The sequence below is a fragment of the Natrix helvetica genome (genome assembly GCF_964273705.1).
Source record: "Natrix helvetica genome assembly, chromosome: 11".
Lineage (NCBI taxonomy): Eukaryota > Metazoa > Chordata > Lepidosauria > Squamata > Natricidae > Natrix > Natrix helvetica.
In genome coordinates this window covers 19,003,713-19,029,360 of record NC_138562.1, presented here as the reverse complement: position 1 = coordinate 19,029,360, position 25,648 = coordinate 19,003,713, and the positions used below count along the sequence as shown (strand labels likewise).

Below are 25,648 nucleotides of genomic sequence, written 5' to 3'. Positions count from 1 at the left end.
CTGCCCCGCGCGGGCGCCGCCGACTTTGCCGCAGGGGATGCCGGGAGTTGTGGTGCGGGCCGGGCAGGCGGCGCTCTCGCCTTGCAGGGCTGGCCAAGCGGGTAGACCGGGCAGCGCAGAGGGAAGAGGGGGGGGGATTCTCAGCCCCTCTTCTGCCTCTTTTCTCCTGGGCACTCTTCTCGCCGCTCCTGCATGCCTAAGGTTGAGCCGAGGCTCCCGTGGGTGCATGAAATCCTTCCTAAGGGTGTGAGCCATCAGCTAGGGCAGGGAGTCTCCAACCCGTGGCAACTTTAAGACTTCAACATCCCAGAATTCTGCTACCCTTTTCCTCGGAGAGGGCTGGCAACGAATGGGAAGAGGAGCAGGGGTCGAATTGGCAATGGGGATGGCCGATGGTATTATACCAGTAGAGTTGGACAGGCAGACATCTGCAGTTCCGCAGACGGGAAATCCAGGGGTGCATCAGATAAATTGTGCCTTCAGTTGCCGGTAGAGTAACTGTACATTCTCGCTTCGTCTCCGCACTGAAGCAGGGAAGAAAACCTTCCTTCTCCTGCTCAAAAGCAGCCTTCACACCAAGCTGCAGCCTGAGAAAACGGCGGAGGGCGAAAAAGAAGTTGTTTCCATTCAAATCAACGTGTGTGGCACGCTCTGTATCTCAGCAACGGGCCTTGGAAAAAGGCAATGTTTAAAAGAAGCAGAGGCAGAACTCCTAAGAATTGCTTGGTCGATTCCAGGCTCCGATACCTGGCACAAACTAAGTCAAAGCTAGCTTTCTCCCCTGAGCCCAAATGGAAAACAACAACGATGTCACCCTGGCTAAAAATACCCTGGAAAGTGCTCATTGATTCTGTTGGCTTTTGGGTTTTAGCTCTTTAACAACAGCCCACTGTAAAGCCGGTGTGTGTGTGTGTGTGTTGGGGGAGGCATTCCCGGGAAGCAAACGACACTTCTCCAAAGATATTAATGAAATATTTATGAAAAGAAGAACGTAAACAAGTTTCGAATTCTGGAAACAGGATAAGAGCCAGGGGGCACCTTAAAAGTGAAGCAGAGTTTTCCTGCAAAGATCCTGCAGAACAGTGATGATGGGCGTATGTCGCATGTGTGAAACACCATAACGTGTTGGGTGACATGCCAGCGTTCACCAACCCCTGACATTTTCAGTGGCTGTGAATAGGTAAACAATTGTTTCTCCTTTGTTCGGGTGTGACCAGCAGAGTCAAGCATTTTCTGAATTTTTGACACACCAAGGCCAAAGGTTTCACCATCGCTGCTGTAGGATGTTTCCTCCCGCTCTCTACAATGCCCAGAGATGTCTGAAGGAATGCCCTTCTTAACACCTTCCATTTCCCTGGGGCAGAGATTGGGCCACTCTTAGCGCGCTTCTTATGCCCCTGGAGTTGGCCCAATAATAGAAATCATGCTGTAAACCTGGATTTGGCCATCTGGGCATCAACAGCTGTGGTGGTATTCACCTGGCTACTTTTAATTAATCAGGGCTTCATCGGAACGGACAACGTGCCATAGTCAACTCACCGTGGCCAGTTCTCACTGCAGGAAAACTCGCCACAGGATTCATTTAGTTCCTTTTGTTATTGTTGTTGTTGACCACGTCTTTGTCAACATTATTTCCTTCTCATACATCAAAGGCAAGCATTCCTATGACTATTAGCTTTTGTAATGCCTTGATGAATAATAAAGGGAATTAATCTCGCATTGAATTGTTCTGTGATGAGTTGGCCAATGGCAAGTTGGCCATGGCGAGTTGGCCACGGTGAGTTGTCATAGACCGGTGGTCTCTACAACTCAACAGGTTGTCGTTCAGGCCAATAATGGATCCAAGGATACCTGAGGTCCCAGGTGCTTCTTGCCTGCCTATCGGGCAGAAATCCAACAGGGAGTGTTTTGGCCCATCTGAATGTGTCTTGTTAGAAAATATCAGCTGCTGGGTGGTTGCCTTTTAAATAACTTCCTGAATCCTCCTCCCCTCCCTGCATGAGAGGCTCCTACTACTTGTGTGTAAGACAGATACTGATTTAGTCATATGGGACTTCCTGCTAACTTTCTCTGCTTCCTTTTTTCATGAAAACTTAACCTTTGTTTATCCACTGCAAGGGCACTTTTGACTCACAGTAGCAAACCTCTCACACCAACCTTCCCTCCCTACGGAGCAGATCAGGAGAGATGCTTGTGAGGAGTAATTGACCCCCATCTGGGATCCAGTCTGATGCTTAGCGTGATGAGAAAAGTTATCCCTTCCAAAACCGATTGGCATCATCACTGCCCTTTGCACTTCTTCTTCTTCTTCTTCTTCTTCTTCTTCTTCTTCTTCTTCTTCTTCTTCTTCTTCTTCTTCTTCTTCTTCTTCTTCCTCCTCCTCTTCCTCTTCCTCTTCCTCCTCCTCCTCCTCCTCCTCCTCCTCCTCCTCCTGCCTCTTCCTCTTCTTCTCCTTCTCCTCCTCCTCCTCCTCCTCCTCCTCATCCTTCTCCTTCTCCTCCTTCTCCTTCTTCTTTTTCTTCTTTGTCTTCTTCTGCCACATCCGTCAATTTTGTCAACAGCCGCATGAAAAAGTGCTGCTGAGTTTTGTCCAAGCCGGTCCCTTCGATTTTGAAACCATCATGTTCTTCTCCTGCCTGGACCTCATTTCCCTTCGATTTTGCCCTGGAGAATTAAGCGAAGGATGGCATATTTTTTCCTGCTGTCGCATCACATGTCCAAAATATTCTAACTTTCGCTTTTTAACGGCTTTGATGATTTCCCTTGGCTTTTCCTGGCGGCTTATCACCTCCTCGTTTGTGATCTGTGTCGTACGTATGCATGATTTAAAAGAAAAAAATATATATCATTAACATGCAAGGTATGTTGTTTCACCTACAAGTTAAAGTTTGCAAGATTTTAAAAAGCTGCTGTGGCATTTTACATCGGCCTCATTAAAACATTCTTTCAATGGGAGGTTCTCCACACATTACAGCTCTCTCCATATTATGGGCTGGCGAGGAAGCCGTGTCCATTCATAATGGCTCTGCTCTGCCCCCTGGCGTCTGATGTTATTCCTACAAAATTTATATTATGCCACGAAACTCTGCTGCTGGCTTCCCAAAGTCAGCTCACAGGTAGGAAGCGACAACTTTCCATCTTCATGACATGTACAAAGTTCACAACGTACGATACTGCAGCTCTCCTTGGACACAGAGGGTTCCAAAGTCTTGAGAAATTACTTCTTTTTATCACCCTTGTTCAACCTGAGTTTAAGGCTGCTCTTTGCCTTTTGCACAAGGTTCTGTTTTGGTGACCTCCGATCCATCCTGCAGGCCTCCCAAAACACATCTTTTTGAATTAAAAAAAACAACAACAACCACCCTTCCACACTCTTCTTGAGTTTTCAACATCTCAGGATTCCCCCAATGTGTCAGGGAGATGTCTCATTGATCTATTTAGGATTTGGGAGCAATCAGCTATTCCCTTGATATGTGACAGGCTGCCTTGTTACCATCTTTGGAAGCTGGTTACAGAAAGGAAAGCAAGAGAGGATCTAAAAATAAACGCATGCATAAATAAATTGGATCATGTGGGAACACCCTGTGGCCAATCTGGGATCCGACTTTTTTTTGGGGTGGGGGCTGTTCCAAAAGGGATTCTTTGGCTAAGAAACGGTATAGGCTGCTCCAGTCCCTGGCAAGTAAGAACGAGTAGTTTATCAAACGGATTCTTAGAATAGAATACAGCTGGAAGGGACCTTGGAGGCCTTCTAGTCCAGCCCTCTGCTGAAGCAGGAGAACCTATACCATTTCAGATAAGTGACGGTCTAGTCTCTTCTTAAAAACCTCCGGTGATGGAGTGGCCACAATTTCTGGAGGCAAGCTGTTGCACTGGCTAATTGTCCTTGCTGTTATGAAATTATTTCCTTAATTCCAGGTGAGAATTTCCAGGTGAGGAGAAAGAAACTATTGTGCGATCTGTACAGTTTTGACGTTGCCTGCCGTGTGAATCAGCCATGTTTACACCATGGTTTATGACTGAATAACAATAGTGGGGATTATCTGTAGTAGTTCGTGTGTAGGATAAGGGTGGAAGTTTGTTCTCCAAGCTTGTGGGTTGGTTTCAAAATATTTCGTTACCAAGTTAGGTAACATCTTCCGCAGAATTAGGGAATGAAATAATAAAAGGTAGAGATACAGGTTCCCCTCGCACATACGTGGTAGTCGTTCCCGACTCTAGGGGGCGGTGCTCATCTCCATTTCAAAGCCGAAGAGCCAGCGCTGTCCAAAGACGTCTCCGTGGTCATGTGGCCGGCGTGACTAAACAGCAAAGGCGCACGGAACGCTGTTCCCTTCCCACCAAAGGTGGTCCCTATTTTTCTACTTGCATTTTTACATGCTTTCGAACTTCTAGGTTGGCAGAAGCTGGGACAGTAACGGGAGCTCACTCCGTTATGTGGCCCTAGGGATTCGAACTGCCGACCTTCTGATTGACAAGCTCAGCGTCTTTGCCACTGAGCCACCACATCCCTTAATTTAATAAATAAGAGTAATAATAAATTCCCTAAATTCTGCAGGAGATGGTACTGGCACGGTAACGAAACATTTGGAAACCAACTGACAAAGCTGGAGAATGAACCTCCACCCTCATGGCTGAGCATGTTACAGTATTGTGCTATAGTCCACAAATCATGGTCAAGGAAACCAGGTTGTGGCGTGACTTCTTGTGACCCAAACCTGCCTATAGCCCTGTGCGTAATTAAGCTAAAGATGGAGATGCACATTGAACAAGTTAGCAACCTTGCAGTGTTCCCATCTTCATCTCCCTCCAAGAGACAAGGCCTTGAAGAAGAACAAGTATTCGGTCTGGCAGGTTTCTGAAACAGGAAGAGGCATAGAAGCAACAGCAAGCAGAAATCAGAAAGAGGAAGCTGCAGGAAATAGGTAAGTTTTGAGCTGGAGTTTCAACACTCACAAAGATACACAGCAAACCCCATTGTGGGAGAGCTGCATCGGTTTATGGTAGCCCAAAAGCAGAAGTCCGACAGCAAACGGGGATATTTTTAAAAAGATTTTTATCCTGCCTTTGTTTTTGTTTTTTTTAAAAAATAAATAACTTGAGGAAGCATATATACTAATACGCCTTTATCTTCCTTTCCCCACAACTGGGCTTGTGAGATAAATTACGCAGAGAGAGAGAAAACGAAAGAGCGAGTAGAAAGTCACCCAGCCAGTTTTTCGGGACTAAGGTGGGACTAGAAAGATTGCGAAGAAGGTGGATAAAAATCCACCGACTGTTGCAAAGTTGCTCCTCAGCTCCTCCCGACTTTGAGCAGTTCCCAGGATCCAGCTGGCACTAAAACATACTCACACCAAGCCCTTGGGAATCCTTTAGAGGCGGCTAAATATCCAGGGAGGGCAGAGGAAGACGTGACCGTTTTCACATCCAGCCCAGGAAGGAAAGGACAGACTTGGTCTCCATGGGGAGGAGGGTGGGGTGGGGGAGTTTCAAAGAGTGGGGCGAAGAGCCCATTTCCTGGGTCTCCTCAGATGGCATTTGCATGGAGATGAGACTGTTCTAACAGCCTGAACCAAACTCCTTGTCCGACAAAATCCCCTTTTATTAATTGACTGTGAATTCTGCTCATTCACATCCAGCAAAGTCTTTCAAAGGAGGATTTACAGTCACAGACCTTATCTGGCTTGGAGAGCTGACAGGCCGGTATCTGCAGAACTTGGCCAGGAGTCTCGGAGAGTCACAAACCAATTAAGCGAACTAATTGTCTCCTGCAAACTCCACTCCCCTTTTGCTCCTCTTTTATTTCCTCTGGGAGGGGCCATTCATCGTCCATCTGTGGCCTTCCTCCCAAGTCGACCCGTTCTTCAGCTGTTCCCTTCGTCTGGCCACTCTGCGCATGCGCACACTGGGAACAGGCTCCAGCTGTTCTTCTGACTCATTGATGTCTGACTCTGAAGGCAGCTGAGAACTGGCATACGGCCCTGGCTCCTTCTCTGCCTCCGACACAGAGCCCTCATCGGACTCCAGGACTGGCCCATCTTCCTCCCCAACCTCCTCACTGTCTGAATCTGCTGCCAGCTCTGCTGGCTACTGGCGGGCTATAACAGGGACCGAGAGATACACCCATCCAGCAGGGGGCTTACAAGCGCTAACCCACAAAGTATGTCACAAAACGAAAGTAGTTTCTTCTGTTAGAAAAAAAAAAAGTATCGTTCATTGTTTACCTAAAAAGGGTACAGCTCAACAGAGTTTTTACAGAAGGTGAAGAACATTTACAAATGAACCTTTTCACAATTTTCTAGAGAGGAAAAAAAAAAGAAGAAGTTTGATGGCAAAGACAAATTCACCAGTTCAAAAACACCACCGTAAACATGGATTTGGGCACGAAGTCAAGTCCTTTCGTGGAATGTGCTGGATTGTGCAAGCCTTTGGATCCCAGCCGAGGGAACAATGATCTTCTTCAGATTTGTGGTGTTGCCTTATCAGTCTCAGTGGTCTGAATGCGCTTATCACTGCTACAGCATCGAAACCTAACTTAAGTCATTAAGATGTGCGTAAACCCCCTCCCGGACTTTGTACATTCATGCGCTTGTGACAAGCAAAGGGCCATGAAACCGGGAGAAAAGGGGCAATAAGAATAAGAATAGCAGTAGTAATGGATGCATGCGTCACCAATCTTGCCTGCATTTGGTCACCTCGTGAGAAAGTCTGCATTCATCCTGATGGGGGGGCTAGGTTGCTATCACACCATTTGTGGGGGGCTAAAAGCTTTGCCGGTTTGAGGGCCATTGAACTGGCCCATGGGTATAAAAACAACAGTCCTTTAGAGCCAATGTCACTTCACAGAAGCTACGGTGCGGCTTGATATTCAGTTTTTGATAACTTTGGGGAAAGTTGCCAGGTGAAGGAGAGTTCATTTCCACTTCTCCTGCCTGCATTTCCTGCATCCATCAAGGTGTGTTCAACGAATAAGCAAACGTGTGCAAAGGTCCTTCTCCAAGTGGCCACCCATCCATCGCCTCTTGAGATGAGTCTTTTTCTCTCCTGCAGCAGTGGGCTTGCTCACTTTACATTCAGAAGTCGTTTCACATAACGACGGCAACCCGGCTTTCTCACTTCCTGTAGGCGCTGCCAGTAGAAGCACAGGGTCTTCCTTGGCTAGCTCATCCTGTAGTCTGTTTCTAGAACAAGAGACAAAGACAAAGCCGATGAAATGGGGCAGGCAGAAAGAAAACGGACTGCCCTCAAGGCCATGGGAGCCCAACGCCCTTGAAGCAGGGGTGAAATGCTACCGGTTTGGGCCGGTTCGCCCGAAACAGCAGTAAAAAAGACTTTTAAAAAGCTTTATTAAAAATGTTCTGACGATCGCACGTCACACAGCTGATCTTTGGAACTTAAAAAAAAAAACACGTTTTAAGCATTTTTTTACTACAGGTTCTCTGGAAACGCAAGGGTGGGGTGGGATCCATTTTTGCTCCCAGGAGGCTTCCCTGAAGCCTGTTAGGCCAAAAACAGGGGGTGGGGGGATGCTGAGAAAGAAAGAAAGAAAGAAAGAAAGAAAGAAAGAAAGAAAGAAAGAAAGAAAGAAAGAAAGAAAGAAAGAAAGAAAGAAAGAAAGACACAGAGAGAGAGAGAGAAGAAAGAAAGAAAGAAAGAAAGAAAGAAAGAAAGAAAGAAAGAAAGAAAGAAAGAAATGGAGGGAGGGAGGGAAAAAGGAGAGGAAGGAAGGACTACAAACCTGGCACTAGAAGCAGCTTCAGAGGATAATCCAGGTCTGGAAGGGACCTGGAGGTCATCTAGTCCAACCCCCTCACCCAGTCACACGACCCCCCCCTCACCAAGCCACGCCCACAGAACCCATAGTAAAAAAAATTAGATTTCATTACTGCCTTGAAAACTATAATTTCTGCTTAGGGGTAAACCTGGTGAGATTCCCTCAAAGGTTGTTCCTGAAAACGTTGGGTGGGATTAGGCTTGGTGATGAAACAGACTCCGTAAGGTCTACTCTACTTATGATTCTCTTTTAACTCAACTGTTAAGGGGTAATTATGCAACGTAGTTTTGAAAACCCAGCAGAGTTTCTTCTTCTCTCCTCTTACACTTGAGAAGACAAAGGCAGCTCAACCTTGAGTTTCTTCCTTCCCCTTTCAGGGCGAAGCTGGGGTTGATGTCTCTGCTCTTGCATTCCCTAATTCAGCGGTTCTCAAATAGTGGGGCGCGCCCCCCTGGGGGGGCGCGAGGCTCCGTAAAGGGGGGCGCGAAGGCTCCCTTTCCATCTGGGTGCAACGGCGGCGAAGGCGTGGGCGAGGCATAATATATCCCGCCTGGAAGTGGCAGCACTTCGGACTGTGGATTTTCATTGGAGCCGCGGGCTGGAGCTGTGCAAGAAGCCTGCTCGGGCGGGGGTGGGAGGGAGGGAAGCATGGGACCGCCCATCTTCGCCACCGCGTAGCTCGCCTCCCCGCCAGCAGCTCTACCGCCAGCATTCCGTCTGGAAGCGGAAGCGCAACAGCCGCTGTTGGGGAAGGGACAAAGGGGCGGCGGTCGCCCGATCTTGCCACCGCCACCCCTTCGCCCCTGGTAACGGCGACTGTTGTGCTGCTGCTTCCAGCTGGGATGCTGGAGGAGCTGCTGGCAGGGAGGGAGGGAAGAAGGGCAGAAGGGAGGTGGAAGGAAGGAAAGAAAAGCAGACACGCCGGAGGGAAAGAGGAAAGAAGGCAAGCAGGCAGGAAGGAGGCAGAAGGAAGGAGGGAAGAATGGAACTGGAAGGGAGGCAGGGAAGGAGGGAGGGAGAAAGGAAGGATAGGAGGATAGGGAAAGAGGAAAGAAGGCAGGCAGGCAGAAGGGAGGGAGGTGCAAGGAAGGAAGGAAGCATAGATAAGCAGGAGGGAGAGAAGGCAGGCAGGCAGGAGGAAAGAGGAAGGAGGGAACTGGAAGGGAGGCAGGGAAGGAGGGAGGGAGAAAGGAAGGATAGGGAAAGAGGAAAGAAGGCAGGCAGGCAGAAGGGAGGGAGGTGCAAGGAAGGAAGAAAGCATAGATAAGCAGGAGGGAAAGAAGGCAGGCAGGCAGGGGGAAAGAGGAAGGAGGGAACTGGAAGGGAGGCAGGAAGGAAGGGAAGGAGGAAGGGAGGGTGGAAGGAAGGATAGACAAGTAAGAGGGAAAGAGGAAAGAAAGCATGTGACTACGGTGGGAGACGAGGAAAGACCGGTGTGCTATGTTATGCAGAGGTGTACTTATAACAATTTTATAGACAAATGATACTATTTACAGTCGCGCGGGGGGGGGGGGGAAATGTTTTCTTCTTCCTAGGGGGGGCATGACAGAAAATAATTGAGAAGCACTGCCCTAATTGAAGGTTATCTCTGCACTTCTGTACACTAAGTGTTACAACCACACAAAGAACTAAGCGTGCCTAACGTTCACACAGATTTGCATTTCTGTGGCTTAGCACGCTGAGTGAAGCCAACCCGTTGGCTCAAGGGATGGGCTTCAAAAATTTCACCAACGGGTTCTCTGACTGATTGCTGAGTAGGCGTGGGCGTGGTGGGTGTGACCTAGTCAGCCTCTTGCACCACAGTGTGGGGCATTTTCGCCATCCCTAGGCTCCGGAGGCTTTCCTCGAGCCTCTGGGAGGGCGAAAACTTCCTGCCCCGGAGGCCTGTTTCCCCTTCCCTGAGCCTCCACGAAGGCTCTGCACTTACCTCGCATCCAAAACGGGCCGCGTGGAGACTCCTGGGCAGGGAGGGGAGGAGTGGGTGGGGAGGGTCATGGTGGGCGGGGCCAGCCAGGGATGGGATTTGGAGGTTCTCCGAACCAGCCATAACGTTAGCTAAAGGTTCTCCCGAACTCGGACGAACCTGTAGCAGCCCACCTCTGCGTATGCTTTCATCTGCATTCCGTGAAATGGATTCATTCAGTAATTAGCTCTTCAATTTTTAAGTGTAAAGGTATTCCACAAAGATACCCAGAAACCCCCCACTCCCCCTGCCCCACTTATGCACCTCGCTGTATTTTTTTCAGCCTGCGTTTCCTTCACCAACTGATTGGATCGGGTTTAATGAATTCGGGTGGATATTCAACGGGCAGGTACTCCTCTCTCTGATCTTCAAACATGCGTTTTAGAACTTTTTCAGGGTCAGGAATTATCGGGAAGATCAACAGCCGAATCCTGCAGAGTGGAGAGAACAAAATAATGAGAATAGTCCAGAATGGGAGGTTCCCCACTTCTTTTCCATGGGCTGAGCAAAGTGATGTAGGTCTTTAATAGGTTTTTAATAGATCTTTAATAAGTCCTTTAAGACCTATTAATAGGTCCATATTAAGACCTTTAATAGGTCTTTAGTAGGCTTTTTTTTTCCTGGCTTCATCACAAATGCCCAGCAGCAATGCAGATCCGGCAAAAAGAAAGTATTTTGAGTCTCAGCAATTAGTTTCTTACCTCTTCAAATAAACGAGGAAAATGATCGTCAGGATGGCAGCACACAACGGAATCGTGATGAACAATATAATGTTCAACGTTTCGAACGTCTTCCGCTTACCTAAAAAGGCAAGGACAGTGACACCGTTTCCAGCTGAAGCCAGAAGGACCCAAGAACAGCCCATTCTTGCTAAATCATTTCCCTCAGAGCAGTCAAGGAAGACTATGGAGACTTCACATGGAAGCCCAATTCAGACTTCTGGCCAAGAGAAGAGAGAAGGTCCTCAAAGGTTGCAGTTGATGCTTCGCCCAGCTAGAAAAATCTGACCACATCCTGTGAAACCTTCCCTGGGATGGAATCGTTGAGAGGGGCTGGCAAGGGGGTCCTGAGGGGTGGGGGGGTGGGGAGTTCCCATGGCCACTCTCCCTGCTGACAATCCAAATAATAAATTGGGTGTGCCCAATCAGCCTTGTGCATATATGCACCCCGGATTTGCCAAGGACAAACGGCAGTGAAAGAAGACAGGATTCTTATGCTGAAAGCATTTCCCATTAGAAGAATTGGGAAGTACCATATTTTTCAGACTATAAGATGCACTGGTGTATAAGACGCACCAAGACTTCGAAGAGGTAAGTAAGAAAAAAAAAACTTTATGTCCTCCCCAGCTCCCAGGAGCACTCTGCAGGCTTCAGCAGGGCTGGGTGAAGGCAAAAACGCCCCCATGTTTGCAGGAAATGGGCTGTTCTTTGCAAATTTTTTGCCTCCCCCCTCCAGCCCTGCCGAAGTCTGCAGAGTGCTCCTGGGGGCTGGGGTAAGGCAAAAATGCCTCTGTTTTTTGCAAAAACCGGACCATTTTTCACACGTTTTTTGCAAAAACCAGATGCAGGAACGGGGCTTCAGGAGGCCACAAATGGCTGCATTTGGTTTATAAGATGCACCAAGATCTCCATGCTCTTTCAGGAGGAAAAAGTATAAGTAGAAATCTTTTATTAGGGTCAAAAACCAGCAATTAGGAGGGGAAAAGGTGCGTCTTATACTCCGAAAAATACAGTAGGTAACACAGGAAATTCCACCTGAAAAACCTGTTTCCGCTGAGTAATAGATTACAAGGAGGAGTAAACCAGATCCAGAAAGACTGACCAGAAGCAACAAACTCAAAGAGGCAATGCCCAGTTCCTCCTCTCATCCTAACAACCCCTCCAAGGTCAGCTTCATTGAGGTACCAGCTGCTTTCATTCTTGGTGACCTCAGCAAAGACAACACAGATGAGAACGAAAGAAAGAAAGGACACTTCGTGCTCATCCCCTCATGAGGATGGGACAAAGCTAGGAGGTGTGCGGTCTTCCAAAAGCCACAATTGAATTTGGCTTCCAGAGACTTAGCTTTGGGCTTGGAACTATCCAAGGTCCTGCAGTTCTAGCCTCTGGAGACCAGATCCAAAGGATTCCCACTCATGCCCTGAGACGTAGATCTGGAATGGCACCATTGGAAAGAATCCCATCAATCTAATCCAGACACTAAAGCCATCCTTTGACATGGCGATATCCCTCTCTGATCCTCTCCCTGCTGAGGGGCCATCACATCCACAGGGGATATCCTAGCTAGCGGAACAGAGCGATATAAATAGTCCTTCCGAATGTAACTGAAATAATCCTATAAATTTAAGCAAGGCAACAGGAAACACAGGTAGGATGCCGTGAAGTTAATTCAAAGACCAAATGCAACCAGCACGAGATCCTGGTCCATCGTTTAAGTTAAGCAAAACCAACTTGGTGGCTTAGTTCCTTAGAAAAAAAGACTCACCCCAGTGCACTGGCTTGCTCCATTCACTCCAGAGACCGCGTGTTTCCTTGCAGTCACTGCCGACCTTGGTCAGCACGGCCCTCACTCTCAGAGTGTGATACTTATTGGAGTCAAGGGTGAGGGTTGTTTTGGTGGTGTCTTCGGAAGGCTTTAGAAGAAACATGGACAGTGTCAGGCCTGCAGCCATCTTTTCTTTTGGATCTTTGGCCTGCCACACTTTCTATTATTTTACTATGCATTTGCTATTGTGGGAAGATGGGAGGGGGGATTGTACGGAGTTAGATGCTATGTAGCCATAACAACATTCTTTCTAGAAAGCCAAGGTCATCCTTTGTCTTTGCACCTCTGCACCTGACCGGAGCTGGATGGGTGGAACTGCCAGCATGGCAGTGGGAGATTGGACCATGGGATGGACTTGTGGGTGTCTTGGCAAGATCTTGAACTTTCAACTGGGTGGGGAAAACCGGGAAGCTTTCAGATTCGGGTTTTCCCAGATGTGCCAACATGGCTCTCTTAATAAATTGGAACTCGGAGCAATACTTTGCCTCGGACTCTGATTTACTTTTGGATGCTATTTGGCAGCTTTACATTGTCTACTCAGCAATCACTACAATGGTGTTTCTCAAGCTCAGCATCTTTTTTAAAAATTTAATTTTATTGCTTTTCTATTAAATACATTCCTTGGTGCTTAATAAACATCGTGTTGTCTGGGTATTTAGTTTGCTTAACAATACAAATTTACATTCTTAATCTCCACCCCTTTATTTCCAGCCGTTGGTAAAATAAATTCCATGTTTGATAATATTCTACGTCCTCTTTCTGCTTAATTTTCAATGTCAATCTATTCATTTCTACACAATCTAGCATCTTCTTAATTATCTCTTCCTCTTGAGCTGTATCTTCATTTTTCCAATATTGTGCGAAAACAATCCTCGCTGCTATTAAGACATGTAATATTAAATACATACTTTTCTTATCCAGTTTTTCTGATATGATACCTAATAAAAACAATTCAGGTTTAAAATCTACATGTTTCCTTATCATCTTTTCTAGCTGCCTGTGTATCTTCGCCAAAAATTTTTTTGGCTTTGGCACAAATCCACCACAAACGATAAAAATGTGCCCATTTTTCGGTTACATTTCCAACATTTGCTAGACATATTTTTAAACATTTTAGCTAACCTAAAAGGTAAAGGTTCCCCTCACACATGAGCTAGTTATTCCTTACTCTAGGGGGCAGTGCTCATCTCCGTTTCAAAGCCGAAGAGCCAGCGCTGTCCGAAGATGTCTCCGTGGTCATGTGGCCAGCATGACTAAATGCTAAAGGCACACAGAACGCTGTTACCTTCCCACCAAAGGTGGTCCCTATTTTTCTACTTGCTTTTTTACATGCTGTCAAACTGCTAGGTTAGCAGAAGCTGGGACAAGCTGGAATCAAACTTGGTTCTTTCCATTTCTGTTGGGGACTATTGACACCAAGAATTCCACAACCAGAATGGCCCAAAGGAATTCTGGGAACTTCAGAGAGAGGATTAGACAAATCAGCCAAGGAAAATCTAAGGTCCCCACTATCTCCAGAGAGGATATTCCACCAAGGGACATATGTTAAGAGTCTACTTTCAGTCTTCCTGAGTGGGATCTCCCGGGATGAGGTTGGTAGTCAGACATCGCCATCACCATATCATCTAATCTACATCTATATTGCTTCGTACAAAAACCACAACATCGCTATGTACAATTTGTCTCCAGATCTTCTTAGTGTCTTGCAGCATAAACCAATCTCAGGTGGCAGAAACTTTTTATCCATGACGACAGCAACGGAGGTAAAGGTTATCTTCGCTTTTGCCATGCTGGCTGCGAATTATGGGGATTGGAGTCCCAGCCCCTCAGGATTAAATGGTTTAAATTGTACCAGAGATGGTGCCTCAAAGCAGTTTGCAAAGGAAGATGGGGGAAAGAAGAAAGAGGCAAGGAGAGGAGGATGGAAGGGAGAGGAAGAGAAGGAGAGAGGGTGGGAAGGGGAAGAGGAAGAGGAAGAGGAGGAGCAGGAGAAAGGCAAGGGAAGAAGGAAGGGGAAGGAGAGGAGGAAGGAAGAAAGTAGAGAAGGGAGGGAGGGAGAAAAGAAAGGGAAAATGAGGTGGTGTTACAACAGGAGGAAGGGATGGTAAATAAAGCAACCCAAACTGTATATTATAACCTATTAAATGAAATAATAAATGTATAAGAATGATAAATGTATAGAAGAATAACAACTATGTGAATGTATACTTAAAATGCTATGTAAGAGAATAAAAAATAAACAATTTTCTCAGAAAAAAAGCAGTTTGCAGACAACTCAAGATAATGATCTCTACATTCCATGCACGATATTTCAAGCAGTAAAACACTGCTTTCAAAAAACAGAAACAACTTAAACACAAAGGTAGCTTACCGGTTTCTGAACGCCATTTATTTCAACACTATAGCATATGCCATTCCAGAAGCTGGGAGCGTGCCACATTAGAAAAAGAGTTTTACCGACCTCCTCGATCTTCAGATTTGATGGTGGGTGAAGCTTTATTGGATAATCTAAAGAAAAACAGACAAGGATTCTTGTTCAAAAGGCCATTTTCATTATTCCTACAAACACACCGAGATCAATCAACTGTCCTTTCCATTTCATTCCCTTCTACTTTTTCTGCTGACCTGGAGTTTGGTGGGTCAGTTTCCATTCAATGATTAATTTGAATGCTACGGTAAGGGGTTTATACCCATCTATGCATCCCACCTAGAGATGCTCGGTTTTGTGTGGGCTCTCCTCAGAACAGACTCGTTATTGTGCCTTCAAACCAGTGGTGGGTTCCTGCTGGATCGCACCGGATCGCGCGCGCTCCCTTTCAGCGCTCCACCTGGCTTGCGCGCTCCCTTTCAGCGCTCCACCTGGCTCTCGCGCTCCCTTCCGGCGCTGAAACCGGAAGTACAGTCTTGCCCCGCCCCTGGCGAAGCAACGACGCCTGCCTGCGCTCCACCAGCTCGGCTGGGAACGGAGATGTTTCCTCAGCGGAGCGGAGCGCCTGAAAAGACTTTTCAGGCGCTCCGCTCCGCTGAGGAAACATCTCCGTTCCCAGCCGAGCTGGTGGAGCGCAGGCAGGCGTCGTTGCTTCGCCAGGGCCGGGCAAAACTGTACTTCCGGTTTCAGCGCCGGAAGGGAGCGCGCAAGCCAGGTGGAGCGCTGAAAGGGAGCGCGCGCGATCCGGTGCGATCCGGGAGGAACCCACCACTGCTTCAAACACAGGGGCACTTGTGCAAAAGACAAGCCCTCGGTGCCCAGATTTTGCAAACCACGATGGGGATAAACTTCTCTCCCAGTCCCCATGTGCTTCTGGTTTTCCGTAAAACTTCACCCGTAATGAAGCATTGGTTGGCTTAATGATCACCGTGAAAAAGATAGTAAAATCCTGTTGGACCGATCTCTTTTAAGAGAGTTACAGCAAACAGCCATAACGGGCAGGCTTCATTTCGGTTGTATGTTGAAAGCTACCTGTAAAATGTAGATCATAGGGTAGTGATGGCAAACTTTTTAGGCACTGAGTGCCCAAATCGGAATGCCAGAGCGCCAAAAACCCAAAGACCAGATGCCCAGCACGTACATGCTTGTTTTTTGGGCATTTTGGGCCGTTTTCAGGCTGCTTTCCGGGTGATTTTCAAGGCATTTTCAGGCTATTTTGTGGGCTGTTTGGGAGTATTTTCAGGCCATTTTCTGGCGCTCTGGCACCCCCAAAGACCAGATGGATGGTGCTGGAAACCAGAAGAGCAGCTGGTGATGGTGCATGATCCCACAAAGAGGGCTCTACGTGCCATCTCTGACATGCATTCCATAACTTTTGAAGCCCACCTGTGGGCTGGACCCACCAAGAGGGGAAAACCTACCAGACTTTTCTGTCCCTTCCTTGGTAAGCATGCAGACCGACTGGATGTCTTCAGAATCGCTTTGGATGGAAAGAACTATGTTGCGTTTTCCGGAACAGTTGATGGGAAAAATACATCGGAAAGTGTCTCCATCGACAGTACGATTTGTGCACAGCTGCCTCTCTTCCAGGTTGCCGTACCTGAAGGTGGATGGATGAACAGGTGTGAGCAAGAGGATCAGAGAGGACAGATGGAAGCAATGACAAAGCGCAATGGGGAGGTACTGTGGAAGCTCACTCCATGCTGTTTTCTTCAAAATTTGGACCAACAAACGTAGCCACACAGTGTTAGTTTGTGTGGTGCAGAGTGTCAAGGAAATGACCTCGACAGAGACATGTGGGAATTCTTGCCTAGATAAGAGGTGGGTGGGGGGTGGCTGAACCTTCTTTTTAAGACCAGAGCAATGAAATAATATTCAGAAGCCTTCATAATTGAACGGAAGCAATACTTGTCAGCATAACAAGTCTGCCCTTATAAAGTTGCCAAGATCGAGAGAATGCTGAACTACGAGGAGGAGGAGGAGGAGGAGGAGGAGGAGGAGGAGGAGGAGGAGGAGGAGGAGGAGGAGGAGGAGGAGGAGGAGGAGGAGGAGGAGGAGGAGGAGGAGGAGAATAATCATTGCAAGATTGTGTGAATGCAGCCAATCTAAACGAAAATATTTTATTAGCCTTGTAATAGTACTCATTTGTCTGTTACAGCTAAAAACTTTATCACAACTTCAAAGATAAATCATATTCTGATATCCTCATTTTCTCCACGATGGCTCAAAAACAAGATAAATCATTGAGACATATTATGAATTACTAAAGGATTTGGAATGCAGACGTTGTATTAGAGGCAATTCTTCCGAAATGCTACTCTGAAATCTAGCAACTCCTCCTTTGGACAAGCCGTGGAGATTGGCTGTCTGTCCGAAGACCTTCAAAGAACATTTTGAAACATCATTCCCTTAAGTAAACCATGTCATCGTATCATTTTTATTTATCTAAGAGGTCAGCCTGCAGCACGGTTTTAAGGACTGGGATGGGGCACAAAACACAGCAAAAACGTAAACCAGATTAAAAAAACAACAACAACAACTTGAGGGTGGCGAGTAACCGATTTGAAGTGCTGTGATGGGAATGAGTCTGATGGGAGTCGCTGACAGTCCCCCGTTACAGAAAGAGAGTTTATTCCAATGATCTCCCTTGATTTAATCTGCCTTATTTAACGTTGAAAAGCTCAGCTATTCCTGGGTCTTCTTTCAGAATTTCCACTTGAGCATCCAAATAGATTTCAAGAGCGATAGACACCAGACTAAAACCTTTTACAGTTCTGTCTGAAACTTTGGAATGTGAGGGGAAAAAAAAAAGCCTATTGAATACAGATAGTCGACGTATGGAATACAGATAGTCTGCGTGGCAGCATTTGGACACCATGGAAGGATCCTCTGTCCTGCGCTACTTTTAAAGACTGCTTCTCCTTTCTTACTGCTTGAAGTGACTCTTATAATCTGCCCCATTTAAGAGACTTCCATATCCAAATGCTGGGGAAAATCCTGTCCATAAATGGCCATTCCTTTCTCTAAAGCAGGGGTGTCCAAAGTTGGCAACTTTAAGACTTGTGGACTTCAACTCCCAGAATTCCCCAGCCAGCTCTGCTGGCTGGGGAATTCTGGGAGTTGAAGTCCACAAGTCTTAAAGTTGCCAACTTTGGACACCCCTGATTTAGTCACTTTTCGAACTTACAACGGCACTGGGAAAAGTGACTGTTTTTTCACACTCATGACCATTGCAGCATTAGTGATGAAAATCTGGACGCTTGGCAACTGACTCATATTTATGACAGTTGTAGTGTCTGGGGCAGGTGTCACACGTGTCGTTTCGCGACCACCTGACAAACAAAGTCAACGGGGGAAGCGGGATTCACTTAACAAGCGGGTTACTAGCTTAAGAACTGCTGAGATTCACTTAACAACTCTGGCAAGGAAGGCCGTACAGCGTGGCAAAATTCACTTAACTGTTTCACTTAGCAGCAGAAACTTTGGGCTCAACTGCGGGCATACGTCGAGGACTGCCTGTAGATTAGATGGGCTCTTTTAAGGGCCAGGAAAAAGAACGGGGTTTCCCAATACAAACCAGAAGGACAGGAAGTAGTTGGTGTGGCGAGGCGCTTTCCTTCCTCGCTTCCACGAACAGGCCATCCATTCCATGTTATGACATATGCAGCTGACGTTCGTGGCGCCTGTTTCTCCTGTCCCTGCAAAGGGCAAAGCCAGAGTGGCATCTGTCTATCGCTCTGCTTATAGGTGCCCACCTGCCCAAAAGCAAGGAGGAAAGCCTGACATTCCCCGGGTCTGAAATTCCCAGCTTAAGCCCCAAGTTAAATTCACCTGCCCAAAGGGCCTTGGCCATCCTATGAGCAAGGCAGGGGTGGGGTCCACATCCCGTCGCAACTGGTATGTTGGGTATGTTGCGATGGGGGCCGGGCATCCACCACCTGCAACGCTCCAGCTATTCAGTGGATCGTTGCGCAGCCGCCGTATGATGCGTGCATGTGCGCAAATGGTCTGGTTGGGTCAAATACAGGTAAGAAACGCGGGCACCGAAGCACCGTACCGGAATGGTGCCTGCTCCTCCCAGGAGGCACCAGTATGCCAGTACTGCGGCGTACCGGCCGGAGCCCACCTTTGGGGCAGAGGCTTCCAATCTTGGCCACTTTATGACTTGTAGGCTTCAAGGTTGGAGACCCCTCCCCAGGTTTTTGGAATTGAAAGCAGCAGACAAGAAACCATCAGGTAGGGAAATAACAATTCCCATACTCCCTATCCCGCCACCCGTTGTGTTTTCTACCGTGTTTCCCCCAAAATAAGACCTCCCTGAATAATAAGCCCAATTGGGCTTTTGAGCGCATGCCCCAAAATAAGCCCTCTCCTAAAATATTTAAATGCATGCACAGCCGTTCCCCGCCATTTCCTGGGAGCGAAAAAGCCCCACGTGCCCCACAGGCTCACGGAGGCCACTCCTGCAAACTCTAGCTACCGTGCCCCTTCTCTTAGTGCCAGCCGCAAAAAGACAACAGGCCCAGCGATGCTGGCATCAGTGCGCCAGAAACAGGGGCAGAATCTCTGGCTCTCTCTGGGTCAGTTGATCTGCGGGCCATGGGCCGAGGTTAAGGGGGAACCTCAAAAATAATAAGACCTCCCCGAAAATAAGGCCAAGTGCTTATTTTTTTGGGGGGGGGGGTGTCAAAAGAAAATAAGACCCTGTCTTATTTTCGGGTAAACATGGTCCTAGCAGAGACCGGATCTGTGCAAATCAAAATATTTGCACCAGCATTCAAGTAGGTGGAGGGATTTTGCTCTGCTCCAGTCAAAGCAGCGTGCAAAGGAATCCTTTTCTGTGATACCCATCAAAGCAAGTGTGCCTTTCCCCCGGGTGGCCCTGCACAGCTGCTTTCAGGAGGTGTCCAGATCCTCCCCCCAGGCTCTCATCCTACACCCTCCCAAAACTCCCTTGTGTCTTCCGCTCTCGGGCGCTGCCCAGCCCAATTCCCGGGCTGGTCTCGAAGGGCCCCCAGCCTCGTTGCTGGTTTGGCTCCAGAGATGCGGCAGCCCCTTTCTAGGACAGAGGTCTGGGGTGTCTACATCTGAGGAGACCGGTGCAATTCCTCCAGACATCGTTCTTACAGGAACATCTGCATCTACCCAGTGGCTGAAAATTTACCGTTTTGTTCCAGCGGGATCTGAAACAATATTCCTTCGTCACTGTTATTCAGACAAGTTGTCCGTAGTCCAAAAGACATGTTTTTCCCGAGAGGGACAGCCATTTTTTTGGACAGCTCTGGGCTCCACATCTAACAATGGGAAAAGGAAGAGCATTTAGGCATCGTAGGAGGATCCCAGCCTGTCTCCTGGGGGGGGGGGAGGGGGGAAATCCTCAGGAGTCCCCTGTCCCATTCCGCCTCTCGTTTTCTCTCTCTCTCTCTCTCTCTCTCTCTCAGTCCATGGGGGCAGAGAGATTGGGGACCCCAACTCCAAACTCCTTCCAATTTTTCAGCTTCTTGAGAAGCCCTTTCCTGCGGATGCCCCCCTCCCCAAAGTCTGTTTAACTTCTAAGGTTAGAAAAGGCAGCGAGAGTGGAGTGTGGGGGGGTGAGGACAGGTGACCCCCTCCCCCATTTGCCAGAGGTTTGTAATTCAGCTTCTGTTTTCCATCATCTTTTCATTACGGACACTGTTGTCTTGCTCCACACTCCCGACGGCTCACTTAGCAACATGCATTTTAGGCTCCACGGTGGTCGTAAGTCGAGGGCTCTCTGTAGGCTCACCTCTTCTGTCCACGTTTTGCCATTGAAGAGACCAGTGTAATACATCTCCCCGCAGGAATTCCCAGGGGGGAGCCTGGCTGGACCCCACCGGACGCTCAAGATGCATCCGCTCTCATCGAAGGCATAGCTGATGTTGGAGGGGGAAGGCAGGGTGGACAGCGCTCCTGGGAGGGAAGGGGGGGAGAAGGAGAGGTAAGGCAGGGCTCGCTTGCCAAGGGAACCCTCCCCCTTTCCTCTTCTCCTTTCTTCCCTCTCCTTCCTTCCTTCCTTCCTTCCTTCCTTCCTTTCCTTTTCTCTTCCCCCTTTCTTCTTCTTCCTTCCTCCTTCCCTCCTACCCTCCCATCCATCCTTCCATCCATCCATTCTTCTTTTCCTCCCTCCCTCCCTTTCCTTCCTCTTCCCCTTCCTTCCTTCTCTTTCCATCCTTCCTTTCCTTTTCTCTTTCCCCTTTCTTCTCCTTGCTCCATCCTTCCTTCCTACCCTCCCATCCATCCTTCTATCCACCCATCCTTCTTTTCCTCCCTCCCTCTCTTTCTCCTTCCCTCCCTTTCCTTCCTCTTCCCCTTTCTTCCTTCTCCTTCTATCCTTCCTTTCCTTTTCTCTTTCCTTTCTTCTCCTTCCTCCTTCCTTCCTATCCTCCCATCCATCCATCCATCCATCCACCCTTCTTTCCCCTTTCTTTCCTCCCTCCCTCCCCCCTCTTCCCCTTTCCTCCTTCTCCTTTCTTTCCTTTCCTTTCCTCTTTCCCCTTTCTTCTCCTTCCTTCCTACCCTCCCATCCATCCATCCATTCTTCTTTTCCTTCCTTCCTTCATTCCTTCCCTTTTCTCTTTCCCCTTTCTTCTCCTTCCATTCTCCTTCCTTCCTTCCTTCCTATCCTCCCATCCCTCCATCCACCCACCCATCCTTCTTTCTCCTTCCTTCCTTCTTTCCTCCCTCCCTTCCTTTCTTTTTCTCTTTCTTCCCCCCCTCCCCCCCAAAAAGTCAAGGCAGGGACTGTGACTCAGAGCAGAGTGATTCAGAGGCCTTGATTTCCAAGAGATCTCTGCGGGGGCTCAACTTCAGGGGTCAGATCTTAGAGGATTCCGTCACAGGTTGGGTGGGAGAAATGGGCAGGAAGGAGCTGGATCCTTGAACCTAAGTGGACGGGAGTTTCAACCCACCAAAAGAGTTTGGTGGAGGGCTCTGGAATTGGGAAGGGGGGAAGACCCTTCCTCTGCTTGCCTCTATGGAACCAGGAAAAAGTAACCACTTGAAAAACATCCCTGCCCCCCCCCCACAAACCACCATTAAACTAAGCTGTAGTTTAGCAAGCTAAGTGAGTTTGCCCCGTGACCACTTTCTGGTTGTCGGGTGACCACTTTCTACCCCCCTGTAAGATTAGGATCAAACCGCATCCAAGCCTAATTATGATTTTGTAATTAATTTCACCTCCTGCTTTTCAGTGGTGGTCCTATCTCCTGAAATGCCCCAAGGGCCCCCGAGGGTCTCCAGACCTACCTTGGAGTGGCCAAACCCCTCATTCTGAGCAAGGACGCTTTTTATACCAGTAGTTGTAGTCCTCAACTTATGGCCACAATTGACCCAGGTAGTCCTCGACTTATGGCCACAATTGACCCAGGTAGTCCTCAACTTATGACCACAATTGACCCGGATAGTCCTCGACTTATGGCCACAATTGACCCAGGAACTCCTCGACTTATGACCACAATTGAGCCCAACGTTTCTGCTGTTAAGTGAGACATTGGTTCAGTGAGCTTTGCCCCCATTGATGACTTTTCTTGCCGCCGTTGTTAAGTGAATCCTGCCATTGCTAAATTAGCCATTTGGTCATTAAGTGAATCCGGCTTCCCCATTGACTTGTCAGGTCGCAGAAGGAGGTGACCCAAGGAGTCTGCGACCATCATAACTACGAGTCAGTTGCCAAGTGTCTGAATTTTGATCACATGACTGTGGGGAATGCTTCAACGGTCATAAGTGTGGAAAAAACGGTCGCAGTTACTTTTTTTCCCTGGCTGCTCTAACTTTGAACGGTTGTTAAGTCGAGGACTACCTGCAACTGTTGTCAGGTGAAGAGGAAGCCCGTTTTGGGTGCAGCCTGCTACAGGTTGAGCTGCATCACCTGGGAAGCCCTGGGAAGCTTTCGCAACAGTTGGCATGGGCACCAGCAACCTCAGGCTTCACCCGGGTCATGCCAGTTGTGTTTATTTGCTGCTGGAGGGGAGGATCCTTCCCTCCCCTGGTTCAGGGAAGAGAGGCAGGGAAGGACTGGGTGCCCTTTCCTAATTGGGTGTTCCCCAAGACCCATCATCCCCAGCAGGGCACAGGCGGGCAGAGACTCCAACACACCCAGGTGGCATCAAGTTGGAGACACTTCCCTTTCCAATTCCTTCCTTTTCCTTCCTTTTCCTTCCTTCCCTTTCTCCCATCTTCCTTCCTTCCATCTCTCTTTTCCCTTCTTTCCCTTTCTCCCACCCTCCTTTTATTTTCATCTCCTTCCTTCCTTCTTTCCCTTTCTCCCACCTTCCTTCCTTTCCTTCCTTCCATCTTTCTTTTTCCTTCTTTCCCTTTCTCCCACCCTCCTTTTCTTTTCACCTCCCTCCTTCCTTCCTTCTTTCCCCTTTCCCACCTTCCTTTCCTTCCTTCCATCTTTCTTTTTCCTTCTTTTCCTTTCTCCCACCCTCCTTTTCTTTTCATCTCCTTCCTTCCTTCTTTCCCCTTTCCCACCTTCCTTCCTTTCCTTCCTTCCATCTTTCTTTTTCCTTCTTTCCCTTTCTCCCACCTTCTTTTTCTTTTCATCTCCTTCCTCCCTCCCTCCCTCCCACCCCCCAATCATTAGGTAATTTTGACAGCCAATATTTGCAGCAACTTCCCTCCAAACAAAGAAAGCAGGGGAGAGGAGCCCCCCCCCAGGTTTCCCCAGGAGCTGCGGGGGGGGGGGGAATTGCACCCCTGCTAAGGAACTGCTCCATGTCTTTATTAATTTCATCCATTTATTTCTCCCTTTTCTGTAGTCCCCAACCCTCCCCCACCCAAAACCCACCAAATACAACTGCAAACAGAATCACAATTATTGCCATAAAACCAGTTACAGTTAAAACCAGGACTGGACTACACCACCCATCAGCTGGGAGAGCGGCCAGAGGCTACTGTGCCCTGGGGGCTGTTGACTTTAGAAGAGGGGGCTCTGGGAAGCGCTGCCCAGCTCTCCTGTACTGCCCTAACCTGAATTGCCCCGGTATCGTTCATGTCATTATTATATATCCCGCTTATGTGATTACTATTAAATTACTACTACTATGACTCCTCCCGTACTACTGGAATCACGTCCCAGAGCAGCAACGCAAATCCAATTACAGGAAAGTAGAAGTGGCAGCAAAACGTTGCGTCTTTCAGCGCCTCGGTTTTACTTCGGGGAAATAGCATTGTTCAGCGCTTCAGCTGAACGCCTGGCGAGGAGGGGATGGGCTTTGTAGTCTAAAGCCCCCACCCCATCCCCAACCACCACCACCACCACCCCCAGCACGGCGGGCTGCGCAAGGCTGAGCTGGACTCCAATTCAGGGCAGGCGGAACGGGCCGGGGATGATGGGAACTGCGCTCTCTCTCCCCGCGAGGCAAGCGGAGCCCGGAGGCGGCCCGGCGACTCGCCCTCCCTCGCCTGCTGGCGCCCCACCCCCGCCCTCCAAGCCCCTCACCTGCGGCTAACACCACCCCGGCCAGGTAGGCCAGCGGCTGCGACGGGAACGCCATCGGCGCGGCCGGAGCTCCTGCCGGATCGCTCGTAGGCTCTGGGCTGCCGGGGCGGGTTCAGACGGGAAAGCTCCGGAGTTGGGGCCGCCCCTGCCCGCCCCAGCCGAGGTGGGGCTTCGCTGCAGGGGGCGGCTTCTCTGGGAAGGGTTGCGAGGTCTCCGAGGGCGGGCAGAGCGCTGCCCCCGGCCCCCGGCAAGCCTGGGCTTGGGCTGCCGGGGCGGCGCGGAGGGAAAGCCCCTTCCCCAGAATAAGGGGGGCGAGGCGGGGCCGCGGTCTGCGAGGAACGGAGCCCGAGGAGCGGGGCAGCCCCGGAGCCTGGAGCCGCCGACGGGGTGTTAAAAATTGCAATTCTAAGGATACAAACGAATACAAACCAGTCCAAAACAAAAGCATCAAGAGAAAAATAGAAAGTGTAGAAAAGAAGAGAAAAAGATAAAACAGTAAAAAGAAACAAATGTATTCTCCTTCAGCGCAATTATAAACCATTTTAGTAATTTAGCAGCTTTTCTTAAGATACAGCAAATGGCCTCTTCCTCCAATATCCCCTCTATTACACACACACACACACACACACACACACACAGACACACACACACACACATTTATACACATACCTGCATACCTACATATATCTAAGCAAACCTTTAAAGCCCCACTTTCAGTCCTGATCAGTGAAAGTCCACTAGGAATTGCCAGAGATAACCTGTTTTAACCTTGATCTAATAAAGCAACTTTACAGTCCTCCTTTTTTAACTTTTAACAATTTTGACCTTTGAATTACTTCAAATAATGCCCTAGATTGAACTTAATTTCGTTTTTCACCCCTTCTCCCGAAAGTCTTCAAAGCTTTAACAAATCTCTCTGGTAAATCCAATTAGAAAAGTTCTCCAGGTCATTCTTTGATTCATGTATCATTATTAAGATTTTAGCTGGTTTCACTCCTATATGAAATATTGCATCTGTTGTCTGCCATTTTAAATGTACTTTTACATAAATCTTAGTCTTCTCCCGTGAAACTTGTTCCTCTTCCGTAACATCTTTTAAGCACAGTCCTATCTATAGAAGCAGAAGCTCTTAAGATTAACTTTTGGTTCCGTTGTTTAAACATAAACTTCAACATGTCCTCACTGTCCCAATCTACTTCCAGCTCCTCTGGCCACTGGCCGGCCACAACAGTCCAACCATCAAAGTCCCATCCTCCCATTAAAAAAAGATCCCACAGGAAGGATGCTTCTAATTAATTCCAGAATCTTATTTCTGTTTGTAACTTTCCAAAAACGAAAACTCTAATCACCCTTCGGCTGCTTATTTCAAAAGAAAACAACTTTCGAATCCTTAAACTTATATTTAAAGCTGCTTTTGTTAAGGATGGAAGGAAACTCACCTAGTGTGTCAAACCGTTGGTCCAAAGTTTCCTGATC

At 48.2% G+C, this 25,648-nt stretch overlaps 1 protein-coding gene across 2 annotated transcripts; it reads right to left on the bottom strand.

Moving 5' to 3' along the window:
• Positions 1 to 6,197: 6,197 nt before the first annotated feature.
• Positions 6,198 to 24,275, bottom strand: IL13RA1 (interleukin 13 receptor subunit alpha 1). 2 transcript variants are annotated; one of them, XM_081963888.1, is made up of 10 exons: positions 24,173 to 24,275; positions 20,477 to 20,640; positions 19,874 to 20,003; positions 18,287 to 18,407; positions 16,131 to 16,309; positions 14,653 to 14,789; positions 12,222 to 12,369; positions 10,439 to 10,538; positions 10,002 to 10,168; positions 6,198 to 7,181 (listed from the first exon to the last, which is right to left on the bottom strand). In XM_081963888.1, exons 1-9 carry the CDS (start codon positions 24,225 to 24,227, stop codon positions 10,033 to 10,035), a joined length of 1,170 nt encoding a protein of 389 aa, XP_081820014.1. In that variant the 5' UTR covers positions 24,228 to 24,275; the 3' UTR covers positions 6,198 to 7,181; positions 10,002 to 10,032. The 2 variants fall into 2 exon arrangements, with proteins under 2 accessions (XP_081820014.1, XP_081820015.1); XM_081963889.1 differs by lacking the exon at positions 20,477 to 20,640 and having other exon boundaries at positions 24,173 to 24,269.
• Positions 24,276 to 25,648: the final 1,373 nt, after the last annotated feature.